General features: G+C 40.2%; 1 protein-coding gene across 1 annotated transcript in view; it reads left to right on the top strand.

Annotated features, from left to right (window-relative positions):
* The window catches only part of XRCC2 (X-ray repair complementing defective repair in Chinese hamster cells 2), an 11,839-nt gene extending 433 nt beyond the window's left edge, over window positions 1–11,406 (top strand). Inside the window, exons 2-3 of the mRNA XM_010006018.1 lie at window positions 4,831–4,912; window positions 10,633–11,406. Coding sequence (XP_010004320.1) covers window positions 4,831–4,912; window positions 10,633–11,348 — 798 coding nt within the window. The 3' untranslated portion in view covers window positions 11,349–11,406. The remainder of the gene's footprint in view (window positions 1–4,830; window positions 4,913–10,632) is intronic.
* The last annotated feature ends 877 nt before the right edge of the window (window positions 11,407–12,283 follow it).

Below are 12,283 nucleotides of genomic sequence, written 5' to 3'. Positions count from 1 at the left end.
CGGAGGCCGCGTGGGCGTGAGGGGGTAGCGGGGCCGGGGGGGCAGGCGAGGCCGCCGCGGGGTGGGCCTGGCGCTGGGAGGGGGGTGGCTGGGAAGGGTTTCCCCGGGGGCTGAGGCAGCTCCGGGCGGGGCAGCGCGGGTCTCTCCTGCCCTTGTGTCCCCTTTGTGTGTCCCCTTTGTGTCCCCTCTCGTCCTCGGGCTGGGGTTCGGTCCCAGCTGTGCCGCTTCCTCGCGGCGCCCGGGCAGGTTATTCAGGTGCTTCAGTCATTCCTTCCTTCCTTCAGAAATGTTTTCTTCGCGCTCCCTTTGGAGTGGTTCAAATAAAAGCCGGTGGACGGTGGATTTGCTTTCCTGGTCTGTGGCTTTTGAAATTCGAATTGGTTTTGGGGTTTGCGCGTTGTTTTGGGGGTTATTTATTTTTTTCTCTCCGCTGGCTGGTTTATTGTTAGGGACTTGTGCTTGCTCTCAGCTAGTTAATTACTTGCAGGCTGGCGTGTTCCTGTTTCAGAACATGCCGAGTAGTGCACCTAAAGTACAGAACTGTGACAAGGAATATTTATTTCATGTTAAACGTCCATGTTTTTTCAGTGAGCCTTGAGTTCTTTAGCCCTTTTGACGCTTTTTAAAAATAACAACGGCTGCCCACTCTCAGTAAATATACACAAATTAAGGACACGAGCTGTGCTCTGTGTCCAAGCAGGTGAATGTGTTGATTTGTCCACTTTGGCCATGGCAGCAAGTGCCTATGATGGATTGCCAAACCTGAACGAGGGAAGAATTGCTAACCAATGGGTTCAGAAAGGTTAATGTATGAGTACGTTGTCCAGAAAAAATGGTGAAAGCTCGTGAAACAGAAAATACTTCATTTAAAACAATACTTCCTCAAGCTTCATGCATAAGATCAGGTTTTAGAGAGGGTTGTACTGAGACCGCAGTCTTGTGCTCTTATTATTGGATGTAATTAATACAACAAATTAGAACTTCTTGCAAAACACGTTTGCTGTATCACAATAAAATAAATGATAAATTGCTTGCATATGTCTTCATGCCCAAAGTTTACAAAAGCTCAGTCAGAGTGGTTAGAGTGGTTGAAAATTAAAGTTTGTCTCATACTCAAGATAGGTTTGTATGTGTAAATAGCCTGTAGGTTAGCTCACAGCCTGCAACAGAGCTGGAGTATTTAATTTGAATTTCTTTAACATTTTAATGAGGTAATATCTCATTCCTGACAAGACCTACATGTGTGCTTACATTCATGCATAGCTTCGATGTAACCAATATAGCGTAAGCATATCATGTATTAGTCAATGGGGCTGTCCCTATGCATGCTTCTTTATTAAAAAGATTAAATTGATAAATTATAAAAGACATGGCTGAAATATGTGTCCCTTCTGCCTTGTTATCAATGAAATTTAACTCGACTGTTGCCTGACTCTTGAGTATAGCTTGTTTTCTACACAGTACTGCACATATGTGCAATTTCTTGCTAGTATAATTACACTTTTGAAAAACACCTAAGAGCAAAGACCTACCACCAGCAGGTTGCTTAAAGATGGTATTTTGTATGAAAGAGCATTATGAAAGAAGAAGTAAACATCTACAGCTAATTTATGGAATCTGAAGCCTCTAATATGTGATTTGAAATTGTTTTGGTGGTTTTTTTTCAAGCTCTTCCCATTCAGAGGTTTTCTAAAGCAGTGTTATGCTGCTGTTATGTGCTGTGTGTGACACAGCTTGGTACACCTGATGTCCACCATCCACGTCACCCTTTAATTACCTGTAGCTTTTCCCACCTTCTCATTTTACACAAGAAAATGGAGAAGGTAAAATGCAAACACCTCCCCAGGGAGGCTTTTCCTGATGTGGAAAAACCTGTGTTGTCCCTGTCTTTAACACTGGCAGAGGTGAGGGATGCCTGTCTAGTGTCTCATCTCAGCTTTGCTTCCATGCCTTCTGCTGTAGTGTGGACAAACCTTTGTTAGATTTGAAGGAAAATTGTTAGCTGTTCCTGCCAGGAACCCCATCGCTCCCAGCGTGACACTAATGAGGCAATTGCCTTTGGAGATTCTGCTTCAGAACTCGGAAGTAAATACAAGTTTGATAAAAACACAGGTGCGCTATCACCCGAGAATTATCATTAATTACCTACATGAGCAGTGCTGAGAGTAACCACCTGTAGTTATTTAAAATTAATATATGAACTTGTCATTTAAATAACCACAGATTCATACTTAAATGATAGCGAACAATGTGCTGTGTATTTGCAAAGCTCTAGCAGTAAGCTTCAAGAGGTGATAGTGTAAGAGGAGATGGGGGGCACATCGTTTCCAGAAGAAATAAACTGCAGAAGATGTATTCATTAAAGTAGAAACAAAATTGGGAGCAGGAGGCTGCAGAAATGTGGTTAGACCAGCAGTAGTTGTGACTCCCAGCCCCAGCAGTGCCCATAATCAAGCCCCAGTGATTACCAAGTGCTTCCTTTGCTAAGAAATAAAAAGCATCAGAAAGCAGCAGCCTGTGGTGGTTTTCCTGTTTCTCTCAATTTCCACAGCTGGATGAGGGGATGAGAGATTTCTGGCCCTTCTCCACCGTGGGTGCGGCATCTCCTCCCCAGTGGCTCTGAGCTGGTGTTAGGGGCCAGGTGCTGGCAGCCACTGGCACAAGAGGTTCTTTGTGATAGTGTAAGAGGAGATGGGGGGCACATCGTTTCCAGAAGAAATAAACTGCAGAAGATGTATTCATTAAAGTAGAAACAAAATTGGGAGCAGGAGGCTGCAGAAATGTGGTTAGACCAGCAGTAGTTGTGACTCCCAGCCCCAGCAGTGCCCATAATCAAGCCCCAGTGATTACCAAGTGCTTCCTTTGCTAAGAAATAAAAAGCATCAGAAAGCAGCAGCCTGTGGTGGTTTTCCTGTTTCTCTCAATTTCCACAGCTGGATGAGAGATTTCTGGCCCTTCTCCACCGTGGGTGCGGCATCTCCTCCCCAGTGGCTCTGAGCTGGTGTTAGGGGCCAGGTGCTGGCAGCCACTGGCACAAGAGGTTCTTTGATGGCCCTCTTGGTAGTTGCAGTCTCCTGGAGTACCTGCCCTGAGATACTAGAAGGCTGTGGAGGGACTTTTTTACAAGGGCATTTAGTGATAGGACATGGGGTAATGGCTTTAAACTGGAAAATGTTAGATTTAGGTTAGGCATTAGGAAGAAATTACTTAGTGTGAGGGTGATGAGGCACTGGAACAGGTTGCCCATAGAAGTTGTCGCTGCCCCCTCCCTGGAAGTGTTCAAGGCCAGGTTGGATGGGGCTTGGAGCAGCCTGGTCTAGTGAGAAGTGTCCCTGCCCATGGCAGGGAGGTTGGAACTAGATGATCTTTGAGATCCTTTCCAACCCAAACCATTCTGTGATTCCATGATGAATCTATTATATTCTTGTGTCCATACATACCTCTGGATTTTTGCTTTGTCCAGGTCACAGAACCCCTCTTCGTTCCCAAAATATTCAAGAGTTCATGGTTTTTAGTGTTTTCTGAGCGACACAAATGTGTGAAACAATGGAAGGATCTGCAGATCCACAGCAAGGTCAATTCCAGTGTTTTTTTGGCCCTTCAGTGGACATGTCAGTAAAGTCCTGAATACCTGTGAATGGGCAAAGGCAAACACACTGACATTCTGTTAATGGAAGGGAATGCTAAAATGGCAACGGAAATGTCACACTTAGATTCCTGTCATGACCACTTGAAGTAAATTCAGGGCCATTTAATGGAGATTTATTCTACTGTTAAAGGCAAACATACACAACTGTTTAAACAACTTTTAAGCCAATTCAGAACAAATGTTGCTCATCAATGTGGCAGGGAGGAAAGAAAGATAAGGCATCATGTGTTTCAAGGTGTGTGCTCGCTACTCATTCAGTGACTGCCTTTCAGGAGGATGGGATGAAACTGAATAGTATTTGTTTTGTTTAAATCTTTAAATGACAGCTGGGTGTCATGGAGAATGACAGATTTGGCAACCAAGTTAATACATGTAGGGATTAGCACTGGGTGAAATGTTAATTCTTGGTTTACAAGTGTATGCCAGAACTACAAATAACACCAGTTATGTGAATACCTGTCTACTTGCTATGCAAATACCTGTCAATTTAAGAAATTATGAACTTTGGATTAATTTGGTTTACAATGGACTTGCTTTCTAAGGGGCTTTCGAGGAACTTGCTTTACAAATCTGAGCTTGCTTTAGAAAGGTTCTTGCAGAGCTACTTTTGGCTAATTACTTTTGATCATTCTCAGTCCATACTATGTTTGAACAAGTAACTATGATACAATGTGATTATACTCCAGAAAGAGTCCTGTATAACTTTTCATCTTTTACTTATAAATGCTCAGCAGGACTAACTCAGGAGTCTAATGATGGATAATGTTTCAACCAGTAGTTTGTTGTGGAGGTGATGGTTATTACAAACAATCTTCTTTCCCTTTGTTGTGTCAAATGGCAGCCCTGCTAGATACCAGAGATGATCCATTTCACTAGTCCACCTGTGCAGCTTTTTCTTTTTTCTTTCCTTTTGTTTTCAAACCTTTCCTTCCTCTGATGTATACCTAGTCCTTATTTCCATTAAATTTATGTGCTAATTGCTTATAAAGATGGAACCTTCTGTGGCTTAAATCCAGACAATAGGTTTCCATATATATTTATGAAAACATTTTTTAAATCAAACTTGGCTTTTGATAGGGCTGCCATGGAAAACTCCCAGTTCTCAAATCCTTTAAATTTGATTCCCAAGGTCCATTATTTTGAGTTAACAGTGTGTCTCTCTTGTGTCTTTCCTGTAAAAGCTACTTGCACGACTTGAGGGCAGAAGTTCTCTGAAGAATCTTGAACCATACCTGTTTGCTGAGGAAGGATCTCCTGTTCATGGTAAAAATTTATCCCGTTTATGGAAAAATGTTGATGCAGAAGTATTCTCAGAGCAATATGACAGAAATTAGCATACAAGTAGATTGGTTTTTTTCCATGGATTCAGAATTTTAATTGTTGATGTAATTTTATGCAAGCTAGATAAAAAGAAAGGATGCAAAGGCACCATTCCAAATATTATTAAATGGACTTTAAAATCTACCTTGTGGTATCAGGACACAGATGTAGGTGAGTAAATACCAAGCACGTTGGTCTCTAGTAGTTTTACAGAAATCTATTCTAGATTCTGTCATTTGACCTTTTGTTTAATCAGTGGTCTAAAAAACTATCACTAAGTCTTAACTGCAGAAATTTGTGAAGAACTTTAGAGTCAATAAATTGCAAAGAGTTCAGTGCTGTGGAGTGGTCAGGGTGAGTGAGGAAGTGGCACATGAACAAACAGTATGTTTTAATAAAGCCAAGTCATCAAGGTATTTAGACTTTGTCTGAAAACTCCTGATTATACTTAGATGATGGAAATTTGGGAACAAGTCCATTATGAACATAGATACTAATCAGCTGAGTGAGTGTGCAGATGATGTTAGGATCAGAATGGCTTCTACAGACCTTCAGTGAATGAATGGAAATTTCAAATTGGAGAAACTTGGCTACCTCCCAGTGGTGCCAGTACAACAAGTTTAAGGTAGATTCCTCTAACAAGAAGTTTTAAGATCAAGATTGGATGTTTTAATGAAATAAATTACAGAGCTAAAACAAAATTAGTACACTTAGAAATTCCTTGATTATTTAGAAAGTCAGACTGGTTTTCAAGATGGTGTGAAATCTCATGGGTATTACAATGGAAGAGACAACTCTTGATTACACAAAACTAGAAATATGTAGTTAAAAAAAAAGCATGTAAATGGCCACCTGGAAGGACCATGCTGTGAGGTGCTGCAGTTGTTGAATGTATGTATGAATGAGTGGATTTCATAGGAAAAGTACGTGGCTGCAGTGGTTATCAACACACTTGTCTGCAATTTGAGTTCCCACAAATTATAGGAGGTTCTGAAGAAACAGCAGAAAAAGCAATAAAAAGAATCAAGATAATTGGATGAGAGATGATGCTTAGTCTACAAATGCAGTCACTGTGAGACTGTTTGTGTATTATTTTGCAGCACTTGAGAATACATTAGGGGTTTAGCAGTATATGATTCCTGCACCTGAAAGTTTCAAATGTGATATAACAAAGATAAAGGGCAGAGAAATACTGTTAAGCCAGTGCAAATGGAGCAGAGATGATTTAAATACCCTCAATTCTGAACTGCTTTGTTACCCACAAGAGTAATTCAGAACCAGCAGTGAAATGGGTGTATGCTTCACAAGGCTCCTGAAGCCTAAGGAATTTTTTTAAAAGATGAGATGGTTTTGTTTTGGAAAAAAATGCAGTAATAAAAAATGCTGATCTTTCAGTCTGTTTGTTTTGTGGAGTTTTTTTAATGAACTTTACACACAAGAAACCAGTGTCTGATACTGAACTAGCTGTGTTCTGGTAGAACTGACTATAAGAAGCCTTCCTGAGAATCAGTAATTCCCCTTGCTATCACAGTACACAGCATTACATAATCCCATTCATCAAATTATCAGCTTTGATCTGTAGGTTGTTCTTGTCTATCCAAAGACTGTTTCAGAACCTCAGTTCTGAAATGGCTGGAAACCTGCTAAGTTTGTTACTGGTTTCTCTATGCCACTATGGGCATTGAGCTTCTGAAGCATCTTTATTTTTCTTCTGCATTTAACAAATGGCACCAATTATTATCTATATTGGCCATGCTTTTTGGTTGACATTAGTGGAGAGGCATAAAATACTTTAGCACAGATCTTTAGCTTTATATACATAAATGGACTTCACCTTTTATTATATTTTTGCTTTGTCTTTTAATGCCGTGGTATTTATTTGAGTCCATGTGTTATTTTGATGTGTGTTCTCATTCAGTCTTAAATCCCTGTTGAAGTCCTACCTCTCTATTTGTCATGAACCTGACTTTTAGTAGGTCACTGTGGAATGCTGTGATACATTGCCCATGAAGTCCGTACTGAACAGCTCTTAATCTAAAATGGTATGATTAAAGCAATGCAAAGACCTAAATTATTCTTTTTCCTGGTGGTATTTGAAAGAAATATATATATATGAAGTTCCATTACACTATCTAAAGGTTACTTCACTGTAACATCTATGTCAGAGTACTGTAAAACAGGAACAGCTAATATAGGTACTGTTGTGATATTCTAGTCACTGCTTCTAATTATGATGGACTTGCATATTTAAAAACACATAAGCATATTAATTACATGCCATTTAAGCTCTCCTGGAATGGAGCAAAAGTGACACAAGCTTTAAATAATCTTCCATTATTGCTAGTCATATTTCTCCTTTGCCACTGGTATGAAGGTGTGGCTGTCAGCTCTGATCTTCAGCCATAGTGTGACACCCAGCATTAACTTGGAATAAATATTAGGCCTTTCTACTTCACATATAATGGTACAAGTATTAGTGACAGCTTCTGCACAGTATTGTAAATTACTAGTCCAGTAACTTCCAGGTGTCTGATGCTGTGAAACCTGCAGAGTTATTCCTGAGTATTCTAATAGCCTGTTTGTAACTGTGGCCTCAGAAAACAGTTTAACCAACATTTGCTAGTGTAATAATGACAGACAAAGGTTAACTCTCTTCTTGTTCAAAAGATAACACTGAATTGATGACCAGGAGTGAGCACAATATTCAGTTAAAAATATGTTAGTGTTACATAAATACTTAAGTTTCTGCAACATCATTCAGTTTATCCTGTATACCATTGTGTAGCAGTGGACTCTCTAGTCTCTCTAGTCTGCCCGTTGTGGGCCAGTTCAAGCTACTGTGAGCCAAGGAATGTGTTGGGTGGCTCCTTTAATTTGTCAGTGCTGAATTTTGTATTAAATCATTCTGCTCATTGATCTTAATCTGTTAAATCTTGGCAATCTTAAATTGGCATGAACCCCCCGACTTTATTTTCTACACATTTTGCCAAGCTAATGGAACATCATCTACTGATAGGCTTAACGCTGGGCAACACCTAATAGGAAAATTTGCCTTCCTTCCATCTTAAAGTCACTGTTTTGCTCTGCCTCGTGCACTATTTTCATCCTGTGACAGTATCTTTTTACTAATCCTTCTCTCTAAGTTATTTTGACATTAATGGATGATGCTAGTACTGATCACTAAGCGTCTTCCATGACCTACTGTCGTGGCATCAAAGGCTTCTTGCAAACATTGCTGGCCACACTTCCTCCTCTGCTGTGTCATGGTCTGTCTTCTCTGATCCAGCAGGATGAATTTCCCCTCTTATCTTACTGTAACAGGCTGGTTGCTAATTTAATGAAACCTTACATTTATAGATGTTGCTATAAATGGCTTCTGGTTTGCAGCCATTCTTCTTGTGGGCAGCCTTTCTGATAATCAAGAAGGGACAGAAATCCCCGGCTCTCTTGAGGTTTTCTTACAGTCCAAGTTGTTATTCTTTCCAGAGTAACTTAAATATTTTGGTCAAACTGCAACCCGGATGTGTATCTTGTTCAGAAATGTTGAACAGGCTTTGAAGGATGCTTGCTGTTAAAATTTATAAACCACCACTACAAAAACACCTAAGATGGATTTGTCATTCAACTTAGAATTTTTACTTAGATAAATTTGTTTGCTCTTCCAACAAAAGCTCATCCAGTGTTATTCTGTAGCACAGAAGTCATGATGGAACATCTGCAAATGAATAAATTCAAGCTTTTATTTCACAGAATAACTTTTTTTGAATCATTACCAAAGAATAACTCAGATTTTCCCACTGCTTATTCTGAATGGCTGTATAGAGCTGATAGTATGTGTTTTTTTTGAAACAAGCCATGTTTTGCTGTAAAGGTAGGTGCAGCAATCTGCATTGCATGGTGCCCCAGTTCAGTGAGTGGTCTGGGTTGAGAAACACCAGTCAGGGTGGCAGAAATTTAGTGCTGAGGCCAGAGGCAGATAGAAGATACACTTTGTTTCCTAACCAGAGGTGCCTCACCCGATTGTTCTAAAATGTTTCAATAGACTTGAAATAGGAAGGAATGACCCACTCAGCACATATTAAAGGAGTTCTTCCAAGCTGGTATGTCACTATCCCAGTCTGAGTGACAGCAGAGCAGCTGCAGGGGGCAGAGGTGGGCACTGCGACCTTTGAACAGGTAGAGAAGGTGAAGATGTATGTCATGGGAGTGTCGTCTTTCATCTCAGAAGTGGGAAGATCCATTCAGAAGAGAGAACTAAGGGCTTGGGAGACAATCAAGCTCTTGAATAAATTTCAAAGTATCAGAAATTCAGGAAAATGGAATTTCAGTTGTGGAGCAGCAAGGAATTTCATTATGGACAGGCAGGCAGTCTGAGTGTCATTGAAATGGATAGAATTGTCACATTGGGTGTCAATCGTGTTCAGCACTTGCAGTGGGTAAAGTAAGAGCTTAGCTTTTTTTCCCCAAGCCTTCCACCCCTCACCCCATGCTGCACTTTGACATTATACACATTGATGAACAAGGACACCCTCTGGAAGTTGTTAACTCAGCCAGGCACAAACATGTTCAAGTAAAGTTGCAATTAATTTTCTACTCTCTCATCCCTCCTATGAAAAGCTGTTATGCCATTTGCACTTGCTCGGGCCACAGAAATCTCACCTTCCTGCAGTTTACAGTGGTGTGATTCTCCTTGCTGCATGTCTTTACCCTTCTGCCTAAAATTAAAAATGTCATAAATTATTTGTTTCCTAAATTAGAAATTTATAAATAGCAACTAAAAAATTAACTGTTTCTGAGAGTCTTGCTCTGACATCAGACGTAAGAAGACTTTGGAAAAGACTTTGGAGTATCTTGCATTCACATCCAACAAAAGAATGGGTTTGCCAATAAAGCATCATGCTTTTTTTATTTAACATTTTAAATTTATGTGATATGTATTTTATTGACCCACATGGATCAGGCAGGTAGCCTGAGTCCATTTATGAACAGAGATACTTTGCTTCAGCCAGTAGAGTTATTGCCTGGTGTTGAAGGATTCTGGGAGTCCCTTCCTGTCAAAAGAAGCAGTTTCATATTACGATCACCAGAAAAGATTATAAGTGTTAAATAAATATACTGGTGTTCTCTTTACTGGTCAGATTCCTGTTGGTATCTTGTGACATGTGCAGGTATTGAACAAGCATATAGCAGACATGAAAGGCTGAAGGACAGTCTGTGCTATAAAAGTAGATGTGCCAACATGATTTGGACCTCTAATATGTGAACTTTAGTTTCACTTGTACTTGGTTTTTTTATTTATTTCTTAATTTTGTGCACATAGTGTAAATGATGGTTTCTTAGTAACCTCCATGTAGCAGGTTCCTTTTCATCCTTCATCTACCTGTAATGAAAGATGAAGTCCAGTTGCCAAGCCTTCATTGGTGTTGGTGTCCTAGATGTTACTGGCAGGGTTTTTTCAGCCTTTGTTCCCAGTTGATTTTCTTCACTTTGTAGGCCTTTCTTGAAAATGAAATTTCTCTTGGTAGATGCTAACCAGGATTTAAATCAGTTTATGGATATCAGGCTTTCAAAAATTCTTGGCATAGTGAAATTGGTTCAGTAAGCACTGAAAACTGAGCTATAGAGGCTCTTGCCTAACAGCTTGCTGCTTTGTTTTTTAACAGGAGATGTCATTGAATTCCACGGTGCAGAAGGAACGGGAAAAACAGAAATGCTTTATCACCTAATAGCCCGCTGCATCATTCCAAAATCAGAAGGAGGACTGCAAGTGGAAGTCATGTTCATTGACACTGATTCCCACTTTGACTTGCTGCGTCTGGTTACCATTCTGGAGCACAGGCTGGCACAGGGGGCAGAGGAGGTGATAAAGCAGTGCCTGGCAAGGCTTTTTCTGGTGAACTGCAATAGTAGCACCCAGCTCCTCCTCACGCTCTACTCTTTAGAAAACATGTTTTGCTCTCGCCCCTCCCTCTGCCTTTTGATTTTAGATAGCATATCAGCTTTTTATTGGATAGACAGAAGCAACGGAGGGGAGAGTCTTACCTTGCAGGAGCTGAATCTGAAGAAATGTGCTCACTTTCTTGAGAAGCTTGTGCGAGAGCATCACTTAGCCCTCTTTGCAACAACACAGACACTTATGCAGAAATCTACCAATGCTGCAGAAAGCTTTTATCCTTCAAAACTTCAGCATGAAAGTGATACTGACTATAGACCTTATCTTTGTAAATCATGGCAACAAATGGTAACCCACAGGATATTTTTCTCTAAGAAATGCACTTCTGGCAACAGCAAAGGTTTTACGGTCGTTTCTTGCCACCTCAAAAGAAACCATGTAGTGAAACGTTCATTTAGTATTGCAGAATGTGGAGTTCAGTTTTAACTTCAGTTTGTTTTTTAAATGTGTAGTAAATCCTAGTACTTAAGGCCTGATTAGGTCTAAGTAGTTTTTAGTACCTTTTAAACTAGTTGGTTGTTGCTGCCTGATTAAGAATTTTTGTCACCATTTTCTTAACATTTAGTAAAGAGAAAATGGTGACATTTTTTAATTACCGCAGACATTCAGTCCAAACTAGTGAGACATGCTGAAATAACCTGTTTGTGCTTAATACATAGATTAAATCAAGAAAATTATATCCAAATACATTTTAAACTCTTCGTATCCTTCAGTACTCTAACCTATGTGATATGTGACCAAATGCACTGATTAATTTCTGGGTCTTACTGCTTTCCACTCCTCTTCCAAGCTACAGAAATGGGAGCCTAGATATCTGTGGGGGACACTGCAAAAAGACAAATGTTTGCTCTTCATATATATTGGTCTTGGTTTATTCCCAGCAGCATGGGGCATATGAAGTGCATTCACAACTGCCTGAAGGACAGGATTAATTTTTCACAGCCTGTTAAATAGTGGTGATCCTGGCCATGCTTCTCCAACCTCCCAGCCTCTCGGTTCACGTTAGCACGTGCTTGGAGAAGCAAGGACTGCAGGTGTTTTGACCCTTCCAAACGTCTGGGTTTGAAGAACCTACAGGTAGCTCAGAAATGGAGGCCTGATTTCCATAACTGAAGGAAAACTAAAGACCCAGCTCTGGGTACCTGTGAGCTTGTGCTGCACGCAGCAAAGAGTTCAGTCTTGGAAAATAATGAAGTGTGGGTTATGGGTTGTTTTGGTTATGGTGTTGGGTGTTTTTTTTGTCTTTTTGTAATTATTTTTTAGATGGATGCACAGATGCAATTCTTTTTTCTCTGCCCTCCCTCATTATTCCTTCCCACTTCTTTCTCTTCCTCCACTCAGATCTCTAAGAAATCCAGGAA

Source organism: Chaetura pelagica, unplaced genomic scaffold (assembly GCF_000747805.2).
Source record: "Chaetura pelagica isolate M959 unplaced genomic scaffold, ChaPel_1.0 scaffold199, whole genome shotgun sequence".
Taxonomy (NCBI): Eukaryota; Metazoa; Chordata; class Aves; order Apodiformes; family Apodidae; genus Chaetura; species Chaetura pelagica.
The sequence above is the reverse complement of the archived record's forward strand: the minus strand, read 5'-3'. Positions and strand labels throughout refer to the sequence as shown.